This window comes from Gavia stellata, chromosome 1 (assembly GCF_030936135.1).
Source record: "Gavia stellata isolate bGavSte3 chromosome 1, bGavSte3.hap2, whole genome shotgun sequence".
NCBI lineage: Eukaryota > Metazoa > Chordata > Aves > Gaviiformes > Gaviidae > Gavia > Gavia stellata.
Genome location: NC_082594.1, coordinates 32,080,455 through 32,095,363, shown reverse-complemented (window position 1 = coordinate 32,095,363; position 14,909 = coordinate 32,080,455). Strand labels below are relative to the sequence as shown.

Sequence of the window (14,909 nt, the reverse complement as noted above, 5' to 3'; positions counted from 1 at the left end):
AATGCTGCTGTGCTGCCTGCAACACTTCTGCAGTGATGCAATGTGTGTAAAATCTAAATGAAAAATGTGGATACTGAGAGCGTACCTTAATTATAAAGAACAAGTTTTTAATGGCTATTATGATGCTGTTATGTGAAAAGATCTACCTCTAACACCCTTTCTCTCTTTTAAGCAGTGCTGTTTCTTCTTGTGACTGCTAAACTCACTATGATCTCTCCTGTGTTTCAGAAACTGAGAGTTATTTCCTTGTGGCAATTCTGTCTTCCTTCTCCCTGTGGCGCTCAGCGGTTGAACTTCCTGGAGCCGGGAAGGCTTTGGTTTAACGTCAGCCATTGATCACAACACAGGGTAACTGAGTGAAATGTAACAGCCTGTAAAATACAGGTCATGGGTGATGACGTCCAAGTCCTTTTTTAGCTTTGAACTCTGTAAACCCTGTGGAAACATGAGGCCTCGCTCCTCTCCCACTCCTGGGCTCAGCTTTGCAAAGCTGCAGAAAGGGAGGGGGAAATAAACCAAAACCAACACCCTCGCCCCCTCAGAAAGGTTATTATAACCACTGAAAACTGATGGTGGTTCCTGTGCTTGGTTTGTCACTACAAATCACACCTTCGAGGGTCTCTCTTTGGCAGGCTGGGCCCCCGGGACCATGCACACATGTAAACCAGCCCCTGAGGGAGAAGCAAGTCACAGAAAAGCTTTCTGCAGGGCGGATACTCCCCAGGGCCTAGTTCAGTGGCAGGAGCCACTGCAGCTTTTAATTTCCAAATGAGGCCTGCCGCCTGAGCACATGCATGCTTGCCTGTGTGCGTGCGCGGTGGTTTCGCGCCATCCAACCGCAGATTGCTTTGCATCCAGGCCCTGAGCCTGACGGCGCACGTCAGCGTGGCGAACGACTTCGGCGCACGCGGGGAGAAGGGGCCAAAGCAGGTGGCGGGCAGACCTCCCGGGCCAGCCTTTGAAAGGGAAGGCGGTGGGGACGCCGTGACACAAAACAAGGGAGAGCTCACCCTTCCTTTTGCACTCGCATGCCGTTGCATTTGCGGTTGCATTTGCAGTTGCGCTTGCAGTTACGCTTGCAGTAGCAGCGCGAGGCGGGGGGCGCGCCGCCGCTAGGTGGCGCCGCAGTGCCCCGCCCCGCGCACCGCCCGCGGGAGCGGTGCCGCGTGGGGGGGGGGGGTGTGGGGTGTGCGGTGGTGAGGTGGAGCATGCGCAGTGGGCGCGCCTCGCCCGGGCCGTTCGCCTCTGCCTCCAGCCTGCGCTGCCGCTCCCCCTCCCCCTCCCGGCGGCGGTGCCGCCACCACAGCGAGCGGGAGGAGGAGGAAGAAGGGAGAGAGGGAGGCAGGTCCGGCGGCCCTCTCGGATACCCCCAGCGGCGAGGCGGGCGAGGGGAAAGATGGCGACGCTGGGAGGCGAGTCGCAGCCCTTCCCCGCCGCTGCCCTGGCGGCGGCAACGGCCGGGGTGGGCGGCGGCGGCGGCAGCGGGTCGCTGGGTTTGCAGGCGCCGCTGAACCGCGGTCTGGAGCGGGCGTTGGAGGAGGCGGCGCACTCCGGGGGGCTCAACCTGAGCGGCAGGAAGCTGAAGGAGTTCCCGCGCAGCGCCGCCGCCCTCAGCCACGACCTCTCCGATACGGTGCGGGCAGGTGAGGCCAGGCGAGGAACCGGGGGCGCGGAGGGGAGGGGGCGGCCGGCGCCAGTATCTGCCTGAGGGGACGGGGGGGGGGGGGCGGAGAGGTGGGTCCACTGGCTATTAAATGCCCCTCAGGCATCCTAGTGCCCCCCCAACCTCCCTGTGAGGAGAACACCTACTCCCTACCCTTTCACTCAGCCTCCGTGACATGAGGCGTTCGCGCTCCCCTGAGCCCGCTCCTAGCTCTGCTTGGACCCTGTCCTTTCTTTATTTTTTCACCCCCCCTCCGCCTTGCTGTATGAGGTAGGTGTTTGCTCCCATATGGCTGGATAGCTGCGCGCCCCCCGCCCCCCCGACCGCATTTGGTGAGGCAGAGCTGACTCTCCCGTGGCACACTGGGGGAGTGAGTGAGTGTGTGTGTGTGAATTGTTGCTCGCACCTGTCTTCTTCCCCCTCTGGGGAATGTGCATTTCTGTGCCACCCTTCCCTGACCGCTGAGGCTTGAGGTGGCAGCCAGCCCACCTTTAAATCGGTTGTGTGAGGAATGCATACGCGTGCCAGGTTGGATACCTGCTCCTGCCGTCCTGCTGCTTGTAGGTGGACCCACCTGGCATGGAGGGGATGCATGTCTGTATGTAACCACATTAGGACACTTGTGTGCCTCTGAACATCTTGCCTATTTGCACGCCGCATGCGGAGGCTTGTCCGTAGGAACACTTTTGCTCTGCAGCTACCCCAGGGAGCATGCTGCCTTTCACAAATGCCACTTGTCTGACATGGGGGTTGACATCCACTCTTGTATCCTTACAGTCATGTAGCCATAGTTCCAGCTCTGTATGCAATGCAGTCTTCCAAGGCAAATGTGGAGAGAGAGCTCTATCTTCATAGGCACGATACATATTCTGCGGTGGGGGACACCATCATTACATAAATCTGCAGAGGGGACAGGCCTGATAACCCTGCAGGCAGGAGTGGTGAGGGGAGGTGTATCCAGTCTGCGTTTGTCTTGCCCTCTTGCCCTCCTTCCATGATGAAAAAAGGCATGCTTGTTTCTCACCCAAGGGGGCAGACCCCCACAAAGGGTCATACCTTTTTTCCAACCCCCGTCACAAGCAGGGGCAGGAACCTAATCCATTCTTTACACAGTGTCACTAGGTAGAACAGTACAAACCCGCACTAGAAGAATTTGTTAGTGTATTCCTAAGATCTTTAGTGTACTGCCTCCGCATGCCCTTTCGTGTCCCCATTTGCCTGCTGAAGATAGTTCTGTTGTAACAGCAAAGGAGCAGGCAAGTAGTCACTTGTCTCACAAAACAGCAGGTGCTATACCTGCATGCAAACATGTGATAACATGAACCTAAATTCTCAACTACTCCTGCTCATGAGGGTATTTATGCCTTTCTGTGTGTGGACACATAGGTGCTTACTGCATACTTGTATCTATGCCAGTTATAGGGAACACAGTAATGTCCCAGATGTGTAGTCGGTGTCATATGTAATTGTTATTTAGCTCTGTTTGGTGTTGCTGAATGGATTTCACAGTGGTCTATGTGAACACCTATATAAACATATCAATAAAATAGAAATATGAAGGAAACTTGATGAATGAAACAACCATGAATTGGTAACATGAATTGCCGTGTTAACCATTAACTGACTCAGTCACAGATGTGATATTGAAAGCGATAAGGCATGACAGTGGAACCATATGCAGTTAGAAGAATGACTGTCAGCTTGTCTCCCCAGTCAAGATGTTTTATCTCTTTTATTTTTTAAAGTTGTAGTCTATGAAGATGTGCCGTGATACGAGATAAGTAGTTTGGAAATCCAGAAAGTTAGCTTGTTTGGTTTGACCTAATACTGATCCAAACTGTTGGAAAACGAAATTATGTACTGGAAGAATTTTTTTTGATTGGCAGTGGTTGCATGTTAGTATTTGTGTGTTCTGTACAAGCATGAGCTGTGTGTTGTATGTATAGGCAGTACATGCTTATTACTTGCTTACTTACTCTAGTAAGTTTTCTATTCAGAGGACGGCTCTGGAAAAAAGTAGTCTTTGCCTTCAAGCATTAATGTGGTTTTGTTGGAGTTTACATAGAAGACATTCAATATGAAATTAAATGTAGAATGGGATTTTCATTCTCTTTTTGTTTGGTATAAACAGCAACGTAGAGCAGCCCATGTCTCAGTCTTGTAACAACAGCAGCCCTTTTTTCATTGTCCCCTTTCAGGAGAACCATGTGTTAAATCTATAATTAATTAATGTTTTTGTTTGTAACAGGGTGTTGTAACTGTTTAATGGGAATTGTTTGCCTTGTGAGTTAAGTTGTATGTTGATACATTTCCGAAAAAATCTGTGTTCCTTTTCACTTGTTACATTACATAAGTAGAATATATAAACAGAAGAGGCACTTGGCTTAAACCCAGCTTTCTGAAGCTCTCGGGGCAAACTCCTGATGGGAATTTTCTCTCTCGCTTCCTCTCCATAAATGTGCATAGTATAAAAACAGTACTTTCTTGTACTACTTGGAATATGTCCTTGCAACAAGTGACTTTTACTTTTGGATTTGCTGTGCTGACATGTCTCTGAAGCCCTGAAACTTTGGTGTTTGGGGTAGGGGTAGCCTTTCACTGTGAAAGCTTTTTTGCTGAAGAGGGCCAATCTCACTGGAAAGTAAGGACAGTTGTTGATTTAGAGAAGACTAGTCTGGGGGATTGAGTTTAGAGATCTGAGGAGCAGGGGATTTCCGGAAAACTGAAACCATGTCTGCATCTTGACAGTGTTTTAGCATTAGATACTAGCAGTATTTTTGAATTGAGAAATTGATGGTCTTACAGAGAACTCTGAAATAAAATATTATCAAGCTTGTTTTCTAGAAAAGTTCTGAGTGCTTTAGGTAGGTCTGAGGAAGACAGAAGTGTTAAACTTTAAATTCTCTCTTCATTCATTTATTTTTTTCCTGAAGTTAGAAATTGGATTTTATATAGCAATTGATACACTTACAAAAGGGGTGTAGCTTGGTTGCCTTTAATAGCTGGGACTGAATTGCTTGGCTTTTCTGGTTCTTATTGCAGTTACATTCCATAGTAACTGTAGAGGCTTAACTATACTTGTCACTTTCTATTTGTTCAGCTTCTTGGTATGCTTTTTTCTTCTGTGACTTTTCTTTGCATTGAATACATCTTGCTTATAGAGACATGATAGGACGTTTCTTTCTCAGTCTTTGAAAATTTTGCTCAAGAGCTGAGCGAGCTGGTCAGATGAACTGTCAGGCAGTAGTACCTTTGCACACAGAAGGGAGTTTGCATGGTGTGCAGTACTGTTAGAAGAAAATAAAACCTGTATGTAAAGTATCTTGAGTTTAGTCAGATGTTTTAAACCACATCAGTGTGGATGCATTGCAAAAACCATTTCAAAAATATTAAATGCTATTCTTATCACTTTTATTACAGGCTGGGTTATGCAGAAGACAGTGGCACAGTAATCACATAGTTCTTAAGTAATAGTATGCAATTATATTCCTCAAAACCACTGGGAATGCTGGAAGCATGTTAGTTTATAAAAGAGGAAGAAAAAGCCCCAAAGCTGTTACTGAAATATGTAACCATGGCTGCCTGTATCACTTCAACCTCTTTCTGTAGGCTTTGGCTGTATTTCTGAAGACAGAGCCTTTGAACCTTTTCTGGCAAATACCTGTTTCATCCATTTCTGTTGTGTGGGTTATCCACAAGAGGAAGGATTACAAGCTGCTGCTTGTGATGATGTGGGAGAGAAGCAAGTATTTTTTTTTTAATCAGGTGGTGCATTTTTGAAAAGAAATACAATTTGAAGTACTTGATTGCTAGTTTGGACAGTATGAAATTCTGGAAGGAGTATGTATTTAATTTTTGTGCTGTAGAATGCTCACTAGACAAAAGAACTCCTGCCTGCTGTTTTTTAAAATGTTTATACATGGTCTGTGCTCTCCAGACAATGCTGTGTTAAAGGCATCGTAGCCTGGCAGCATCTTTGAAGTAGTTGTTTGGACTGTATAATTACAGATTCGTTTTCAAGATGGTCCAAAAATCACAGTATCACCTGAACAACTATCTGAAAACCTGTAGAGTTTTAATGCTAGTTTTTGGGGCACTTTAGCTTGAGTTTTGACATCTAAGTGCTTCCTGTGGGATCATGTAAAGGAAAAAAAAAATAACAAAGTTACAAGTTGTCTTCCATCCCAGTTAAGTCCAGGAATGCATTTTTTGTACCCAACGCTTTGAAGTTCTGCTTGTCTTTCTGAAAAATTTATTTCTCATTTTGGAGATTGCTACTGGTTCAGGTGAAATATATTCCTTTCAGTCCTCTTTGCTAATAATAATAAAATTAATTCTTATTTACCATTTTAAAAAAAAATAAACAGCTATGTGTATTAGATTGCCATAATTTATTCTCACTGATTTTCTCCAGCTCCTTTATTAATGTAACTCTTCCTTCACTTCTGAGAATTCTCCTAATTATAGCAGTAGATGTGCAGTTGGTTCCACTTATTATAAATACAGGTTGTACTGGGAAGGATGTCACAGATACAGACTAGTTTGTGCTACTGCACACTTTTCATGAATCAAAAATGACTGCCAAACAGACTCTTCTTTAGAATTTGGTTATTATTTGGTCACTAGGGTAAAAGAGATTTGATATGCCCCCCTCCTTTTAAGAATTCTCTCTGATAATTATTGCTTTGAATAGGTTGTAATTCATCATCTTGAATTCATATTTTGATTACATTGTGCTTTTTTTGGATGAGGCTTCTTGAGAACCTTTCATTTGGCTCATTTTATCCAAACTCATATCAATAAAAATAACGTCTTTAATTACAAAGCTGAAAAAAGAATAAAACTCTGTTTCTTCTGTATGTTCAATAGTCAGTCCCTTCCTACAACCTTCCTGTATTTATTTGAAGATTTCTGACCTTACTTATTCTGTGTCTTACACAAATAATATTGTAAGTGTATTAGGACAGGGAGAGAGGAGGAAGTCTGTTTGTTTATTCTCACAAATGAGTTGGATATTACCCTGCATCTAAAACTTACGGGATGTAACTTTTTTGAGATTGCTATGTAATGTGTTTTTATATCAAGGCTAAAAAATGAAGATAAATCCATTTTGTATTCATTATTATATAGCCAACAGTATAAATGCAATTTCGGACTGTAACTTCATAATGTGGTCTGTCTGGACATCTCTGTATTAACATATTCTAGTTTCTTTTTTTCTGATAAGCAATGCTTTGTGAAAGAGCTTTATCAAACTAAATGAATTTTTTAGAAGCATAGACGTGCTTAGCAACTTAAAACTGCAGAATACCCTTTAAAGACTTTCGGTCCTTTTCATAGTTTTCTTCCCCAAGTCTGAGTATGTCATTGCTTGTGGATCATATAAATGTCAAGGCTGTTGGCTCTTGTTGAAAAGAGTCTATTAGTTCTTTCGCTATATAGAGTCTACTCAGTTGTGCTTTTGAAAGTTACTCTCTTGTCTGGAGATTTATGCCCCCATAGCTGAAATGCAGTCAGTGACTTTGCAGGTGCTGTTAGGCTCTTCTCAGCACAAAATAAAGTGAATTACCTTAGAGTGCCTTTGGTTGCATGAAACAAATTAGGAGTACTCAATTGCCTGGTTACTGTTTCAGAATGTGGCTCGAGCAGATTAATGGCTTTCTACCATTGACTTTGTGTGTGTGTCCATCTCTTCCCCCAGTGTGGTTTTTTGTTTGTTTATTTCTTTTTTAGCTAGCTTGCTTTCTTGTAGAGAAGCTTCAAAACTAGAGCATGGGCTAAGAAGGAGGAGAGATAACAGCCTAGCAATCACATGATAGGAGGGAGGGTGAAACTTCTCAATTTCAGCAGGAATAAGTTCAGCTGTTTATTGAGCCTTTACCCTTAAAGTTAACTTCCAATTTAGGGTGGCTTTTCTTTAAACGGCTCTACCTAGAATTGACAAAGCCATGTTTGGCCATGCTGTGCATGTAAATGGATGAAGGCTGCTGTTGTAGAAAAGTTCCTTGGCCCATCTGCTTTGGAAAAGACTGACTCAGAGCTCCAAAAGTGATATTACGGTAGTAAAGGTGCTACAGGTTCCTTTTCAAATGCTTCTAGCGGAACAAGTTTGGTTTTGAAGATCCAGTCACTTGTGATCGCAGGCCTTATGGGAGGTAGAACTCAAACGTTCCTACATGGTTTGTGTGTCTCCTTTTCTTCCTTCCCCTGGTCTGTTTCTTTTGTGTCCTTGGCACAGAAGACGTCTTGGTTTAGACATCTGTAAAACAGGAGAGACAGTGTGAATCTTAATACATGTACTATATGTAGAGTTTTGAAAACACTAAATACTTCTATGAGGGAAAGAGACCAGGGTAGAATCAACTTATGACAAAGCAGAATGAGTATTTCGCCCAGTAGAACTGTGACTTGGAAGAAGGGGGCAAATGCCAATGTAATATAGGTTTGAACAAGAAAATGGATAGAAAGAAGATACTATTCAAAGGCAGAAGGTAAAGTATAATACAAACTGAGTGCAAATTTATGAAATACTGAGTGAAAATATATGAAGTGGTGGAAGTGAAAGAAAGGAAAGGATTATAAGCAGGGAGGTGAGCTGTATGTTCTTGGTTGAATGTAATGGCTTGGGATACTATTCTGATATCTGTAAAACTGAGGAAAATCTATTTCTTGAGCAGTTACATTAATAATGATGATTAGAATTTTGGGAACAGAGAATTAGAAAAACATGGAGAAAATTATTTGACTCTAACATACGTAACTTTTACAGTCTTTGTGCTACAAATAATAGTATAAAATTCATACTTTAAAAGGTTAACTGTTGAAATTAATTTGGGAAGCTTAGCATCCTTTTGCTTGCAGAAGGAAAAGCCAGTGACATTTTTTGCTGCTTACAGAGTTGCAAGGGCAACCAAGATGGAGGGAGTGATGTTTTGCATATCAGAATGACCATTCTAGGAAGGATGAGTAACTTCCCCATGCCACAGACTGTTCATTCTGCCTGCCATGTTCTTGCAGGCATCTACTAGATTTGTGAACATTCCCAAGCTGGTTAAATCCCCAATTCACAACTAAAATTAGTATAATTTAAATGGCACTTCTGAAACCAGAGAGGTATTCTTAACGTGTTCTGTTGAGACCAGAATGATGAAAACAGCGTACCCATTTATTGTTCTCCCATGTGTAAAATTGAGAGAGCCAGAAACGTTATCACCGTATTCAGCGTGCAGATCACTTTCAAAAGTGGAAATGGGTGTTATGCCTCCTGACTTCTGACTGCTCTCTGCTGACCATATTTCGCAAGGTATAATACCCACATCAGAGTAGTTCTTTGGAAAGGTACTGAGGAGTTAAGCTTCTAGAGGAATAATTACTTTCTGCTAAATTTGTGGGTAGATGCATCTTTGTGGGAAGAGTTCAGTTCTAAAATTCTAACGCTTCTCCCCAGCCTCCTTCCCCCAAGGGTGTCTTGCTGGCCAGCTTGCCTTTTTATCCCTTTCTTTCCTTGTATGGTGCAGAACACCATAATATCTGTAAACCTCCTAACTATTTAAAAATAGAAATAACAATAACAATCTTTTGTCCTTCTATCCCATTCCATAGGAGAAATATTTTTAAAGAAAAAAGAAGTCAAAACTTGTGAGTGACACGATCTTGGCACAGCCGAATGAGGGTTAGTTTTGCATTTAATTTGGAGCCTGAAGTTTGCACTCACTTTTGAAGCTGCGTGAAATGTTTCATGTTCAGCTGAGCTTGTGGGAATTCTGACTCCTTTAGCTAAAAGCTAGCTGATAATTTCATGATGCCAATGTAAGGTAGATCTTCTAGGTATGGTTAGAGAAGTTACTGGAGTTAGCTGGAGGTTTTGAATATCAGAATAGAGTTCTTGAATTGATCTTTATGAGAAGCTGAACAAGAGCAAAACAGCTGAGCACCATGTTAACAGTGACCTGTGCTGCTGGATGGATAAGGTTTTTATGTAGGTTTTCTGTAGCTGGGTGATCTTATTCCTTGGTGTGAGGTGCAGTAATTGTAGTACTGAGTCTGAAGGATGCGAACTTGTACAGGTGTTTTTCTTTTTCTTGGTTTGGAAATACTCTTTACAGAATGGAGGGAATTATTTGTACTGAACAAATAGGAAAATATGTCGGAAGATACTTGTCTGTTACCTTTTCTGTTTTTCAATAGGTTAATTTATTGAAATACACCAACTGCTTGCCTGTATAAATTCCAAATGCTGTAAAGATTATAAATGTTTTGTGTCTCCCTACAATTGTTTCTGCACTTTTCTTGATAATCCTTCCTTTTTGAAGTAGATGTTGCCAGTATGAAGGTAGACTTGAAACACCTGCTTTAAGAACAGAACTTTTATTTCCTTCCAAAACTACAGTACTGTAAAATGCAAGATTGGTAACAGGTTTAATTTCTAGGTTTTGGATATAACTATAGGGACCAGTTAGGTGTTTTCTACTAATGCAGCCCTATAAATACTTCTTTCTGGTAGAAGGAAACACTTCTGGGACAGCTGGCATTAATATGTGGGTGGAGGATTTAAGGTAAATAATTTTTTGAATTAAAGAAACTAAATTTGGCAAAAAAATCTTAGAAGTATATTTAAACATGGCATATGCCTTGCTTTCTTTATACTGTAGATTATAAAGTAGTATGTTTCAAAAGTAGCAAAGTAACTACAAATGACAATTTCACTTTGATTTATTGTTTGTATACAGACATGTCAGGTTTTTTTAACATCTGAAGTCTGCGTCTTTGGTCATATTATTTGCACTGGCATCACTCCTTTGTAGCACTATATTAGACAGGCAAAAAGTAGAAATTAAAAAAATCAGATGAAAAATAAAAAACCCTCCACATTTAAATATGAAGAGTATAGCATGAATGACAAGTTGGATCTGTTGTTTGGTGAACAGAAGGAAACAGGTTCATAAAAAGTGTGCTCAAAGATAGATTGGTGATCACTGAAACTGATGGAGTAGTTTTGGAAAATGGGCAAGAAATGGGGTAGGAAAAGAAAATTGAATCGGAGATTAATCCAAGGAAAGAAGTGGAGCAGAATGCACACTTGGATGAGGCTTACAGAAGTAAGGCAAGATATCCCAAATACAAATACAACAGTTCATGTATAGTAAGAACCTTGTCTCAGAATTTAATTATAGTGATATTACTATCATGGTAGTCGAAGTTATTATTAAAATGACTTTTTTTACTGTTTGAACTTCTAACTATTTATAAAATTAGTGACAGGGGAAATAGGGGGTAAAACTATTGAATACCTGACAAATCGTATTATTGCCATTGTTATATTACTGTATTTTGGGAATAGTGGGGCCTAGCTGAACTTACTCAATTCAGTCTTTTTAAGGCATGGCAAGTGTAGTAACAACAAAGCTGTCTGTTTATTTGGTGGGCAAGGAGAAAGAATGTAGAGTCATTCATAGTTTTATAATTAAAAAATGCAGACAGTGATGAAGATTACTGGGGTGGGATTTCCGGTCTCTGAAAGGAGCCTTCTCAGTGGTTGGGGGGGCAGGGGGAAGATGCCCTGGTTATTAAACAGCAGCTTGATTGGTTAAGGGAAGAAACTTAAATCCAGGTTTCCCATGCTGCTTGTATGTTGTGTTGCTAATTTTAAAATTTTTTTTAGTTCATCCCAGCTCAAGAAAACTGTCTTTTTGCTTTTCACTATGTACAAAGTCGTTTCCCTGCTCGGTGAGTTTTGCCTGCAATCCCTGATCCAAGATTTGAATTTCAGTCTGGGTGAATGCCTGCTCTTTGCCTGTGTTTCGTTTACCAGCCAGTTCAGATTGCTTTGTGTTAGTGACTTGTTTTTTTTTCTCACTCACGCTTGTCCTGCCACTTGTTTTACCAGAGGTGGTATTTTCCTCCGCTTAGTAGTGTTTTTGAAGAAAGATGTATGACCAAGAATTTTTTTGTGGGGTCCATCTAAAATATTTTGTTTCCATACTTTGTCTTTCTTTAAGACCTATCCGTACTGATACCTACTTTGTATACAACATCAACATACTTTGTCATTGTGTGTAGTTCTTGATATTTTCTTTTAATCTCTCATGAGCAGATGATGTAGTTTCTTAGTCAAGAAACTAATAGAGTGCTTTACTGAATTATAGCTTTGTTATAATGGATGTTTCCAGTCATCATCTGAACTTTCAAATTTGATGGAAAACTATCATGTTAGTTTCACAATGTGTAGTTTCATCCGTTATTTTTATGAGGTCTTTTGGGGGGGTGAAAGAGGCTGCTGAATCTGAAATTGCATGTTTTTCTTTAAAAAATTGGCATGTTTCTTCCCCATCTTTGGAACTGCCCTCTTTTTGCTAAAAATTGCTAAAATTTTTGTACAGGAATTTAGAGATAAGACAGCCACTCTCTTGGTATATTCTTTTGTATCATGGTTTTGCAGCTATTACTGCTATGTTAAAGTGTGCTGTGTGTAACTTTGACATTCAGCCAACCAATCAGGAACTTCTAAGGGTGGAGAAAGTAGTCTTTTGAACTTCTTGTATTTTGATTCATTTAAAAGCCTTTTATGTAATTACATGGAGTGTTAATATAATGACTTTAAGAGCTGATTTCGAGTTTTAGTTGGCCCTAGCATAGACCTTGTTCTATGTTTCTGCTAAAAATTACCTTGCAAACTTTTCTCTTCTCAGTGAGTTATTTCAGTGTTCTATAATGATGCAGGTTATCCCTGGTTTTACAGATTGGAAAGACTGAGGAACAGAAATTTTGAATGGCTTAATCCAAATTTCAGAACAGATCAAGGACAAAACTGTTAAAGGAATCCAGCTCTGGTTCTCTGGCTTTTATTTTTACATCTCAATCAAGACAGTGGAAGAATGGATGTTGAGGCATTTGAATTGAAGCTTTGTTCTAGAAGATGTTGGGATAGTAGTAAAGGCATAAACCTTGAAGCTTTCATTATGGTTTTAAGTCCTGGGAGTGATTTTAAATGTATTAACACAATGCAGAAATGAAGAGCTCACTTTATAGTAGCATCTGGCACAGAAGCATGGTAGGTACGGTTCAGAAATAGTCAGTCTCTAAAAGAATATCACTGTAGATTTGCAATCAGTTAAGAATCAGGTAATATGAAAGAGTATTAACTTTACAAAAAAAATCACTATTTTGGCAGGAAGTGCTCTACTCCTGTCAGTTTTCATATCTTTGTACATTTGGCTTCCTAGAGAACTGAAAAGGTTATTTTTGGCCTAGTGCCCAAGGCTAAAAATGGCTTCTGGAATCTTATAGCTGAGTTTGGTGTTGAACAGTTCTGTGCGGTAGTAACATAACTGCAGTAATTGGTAGTCTGACTGAAGCATTTTAGTTATGCACTTAAATGTTAAGCTGTGGAAATGTGGCCATGTGATCCTTCCAACATCCAGTTTATCAGAAAAATTTAGGCCATGTTTATCTATGAAGCAATGGTAGCCTGAAAAAAAAGAGGTTTTTCTACAAGTGCTTGTTAAAGGGGAGTAAGAATGAGTGCAAGGTTAACCTCTACAGGGAAAAGCTCTAAAATGAAGAAATAAATCATGGCATTGCTATGGGAATAGTGAAGCACGAGCTTTGGAGTTAAGACTATACGTGTGGGGAATAGAATGAGTCTGTGAAGCTTCCTTATCCTTCTCTCCAGTATAGTAGAATTTACCTTTAAAAGCAAAAAAAACCCCACAACCAAACACCACCCCTGCCCCCTCTCCCCCCAAGAAACAAGTTCACCAGTTACTATATGTGAATGATTTCTGAATAGTTTGGATGATTGCATAACCAGGAGTTTGGAATATTCAGGAGGCTAATGAGAGGCTAACTGTTTAAATCTGAAAATTCTTACACCAGTAAAAGCTCTTAAAGGGAGAAGACTTATGAAAAGGCTGGATATTGCTTCCCTCTACATCCGTCCCAAATCTGTTAGCTTTTTCCCCAATTTTTTTATTGGAACAAGTGGGAATAATGCATGGTGCTGCAGGAAAGTAAAGCTTTTCTGACTAGAATTTGTATAAAAATACAATTATTCATTTTTTTGTGAGTGAAATCAGCATGGACAAATTCTGCATGAGAATCAGTGTTGCTCTAAACATAGCTCATAAACATCCATAAAACACTCATTCTAAAATCTCCTGAGAAATCAGTATTGGTTTTTTCTGTTCTAAATTTGCAGTCTAAGGCTTTGTTAACACAGTAGTCTGGAAATAAGGCCAAAATAAAATGAGTTCTGATCAATTTGTGATGGCCATACTAGTGAATGACTCTGCAAAGACTATTAATTCTGTATCAGTGCTGATGTCTGAGACCTATCTACCTCCAAAATTACTGTTTCTAAAATACAAATGCTTTTGTTCTAAACAGTTTATGGAAAAAGAATCATTCCAGATCAGCTTCTGTACGATACCTATGTTCAATCTGCAGAAAGGTTGAATTTTGCTTACCTGGACTAATCAGAAACCTTGCCAGTTGTCCTGAATACAGCTGTCCCTCTAAAACAAAATCTTTTGTTACTAAGTAGTCTAAGCTGTTTACATGTCTTGCTTACATGTCTTGCTTACTACCTCTAGCCAAATAGTTTTATAGAATGTTTGCTATTTTTAAAAATTATGTTTGATATGGTACTTATTGAAGATAAATCACCTTTTCAGTTAACAGTATTTGAAGGAATTAGTCTCTAAAAATTTTCCTTCCTTGTCTCTTAACAAAACCATCTTATTTTTTGATGTTCTCATCATAGAAAAAAATATTTGCAGTTAGAATGTATTCTGCTTGGAGAAAAAACACAAGGTACTTTTTGTGTGCAGTCTTAGTGCATTTACATTATGCCATTGTATGTATTAAATATATTAAATGCACTATATAAAAAAAATGTTTCACCTGCTCTATTTTATGCATGTTACAGTTCTCCTTTTTCATATGTTTCTAAATCCTTCCTTGTTGCATGAAATAGCTGTAGCCTGAGGATAGGGCAATCAAGATGTGTGAAAGAAGTTGGGGCATAGGGAGAAATATATTACTTTATTGGTAATTATTATGATTAAGTTATTAAATTAAGGTTATGTGAGCATAACAACTATATGTCTTTCCTGTGGAATAGTATAATTAAATCCATGGGAAGCAGTGTTACCAAAAAGAAAATGGTAGAGAGCAATAAGCTGTTAAGGTTTTTTGCTTTATTAACAGAAGCTCCTTTCTTTTAGAGGAATTTCTCTAATACTTCAAG

General features: G+C 40.4%; 1 protein-coding gene across 1 annotated transcript in view; it reads left to right on the top strand.

Moving 5' to 3' along the window:
- The first annotated feature begins 1,396 nt into the window (after window positions 1-1,396).
- Window positions 1,397-14,909, top strand: part of LRCH1 (leucine rich repeats and calponin homology domain containing 1) — a 123,329-nt gene continuing 109,816 nt past the window's right edge. Inside the window, exon 1 of the mRNA XM_059824930.1 lies at window positions 1,397-1,643. Within this exon, the coding sequence (XP_059680913.1) occupies window positions 1,397-1,643 (247 nt within the window). The remainder of the gene's footprint in view (window positions 1,644-14,909) is intronic.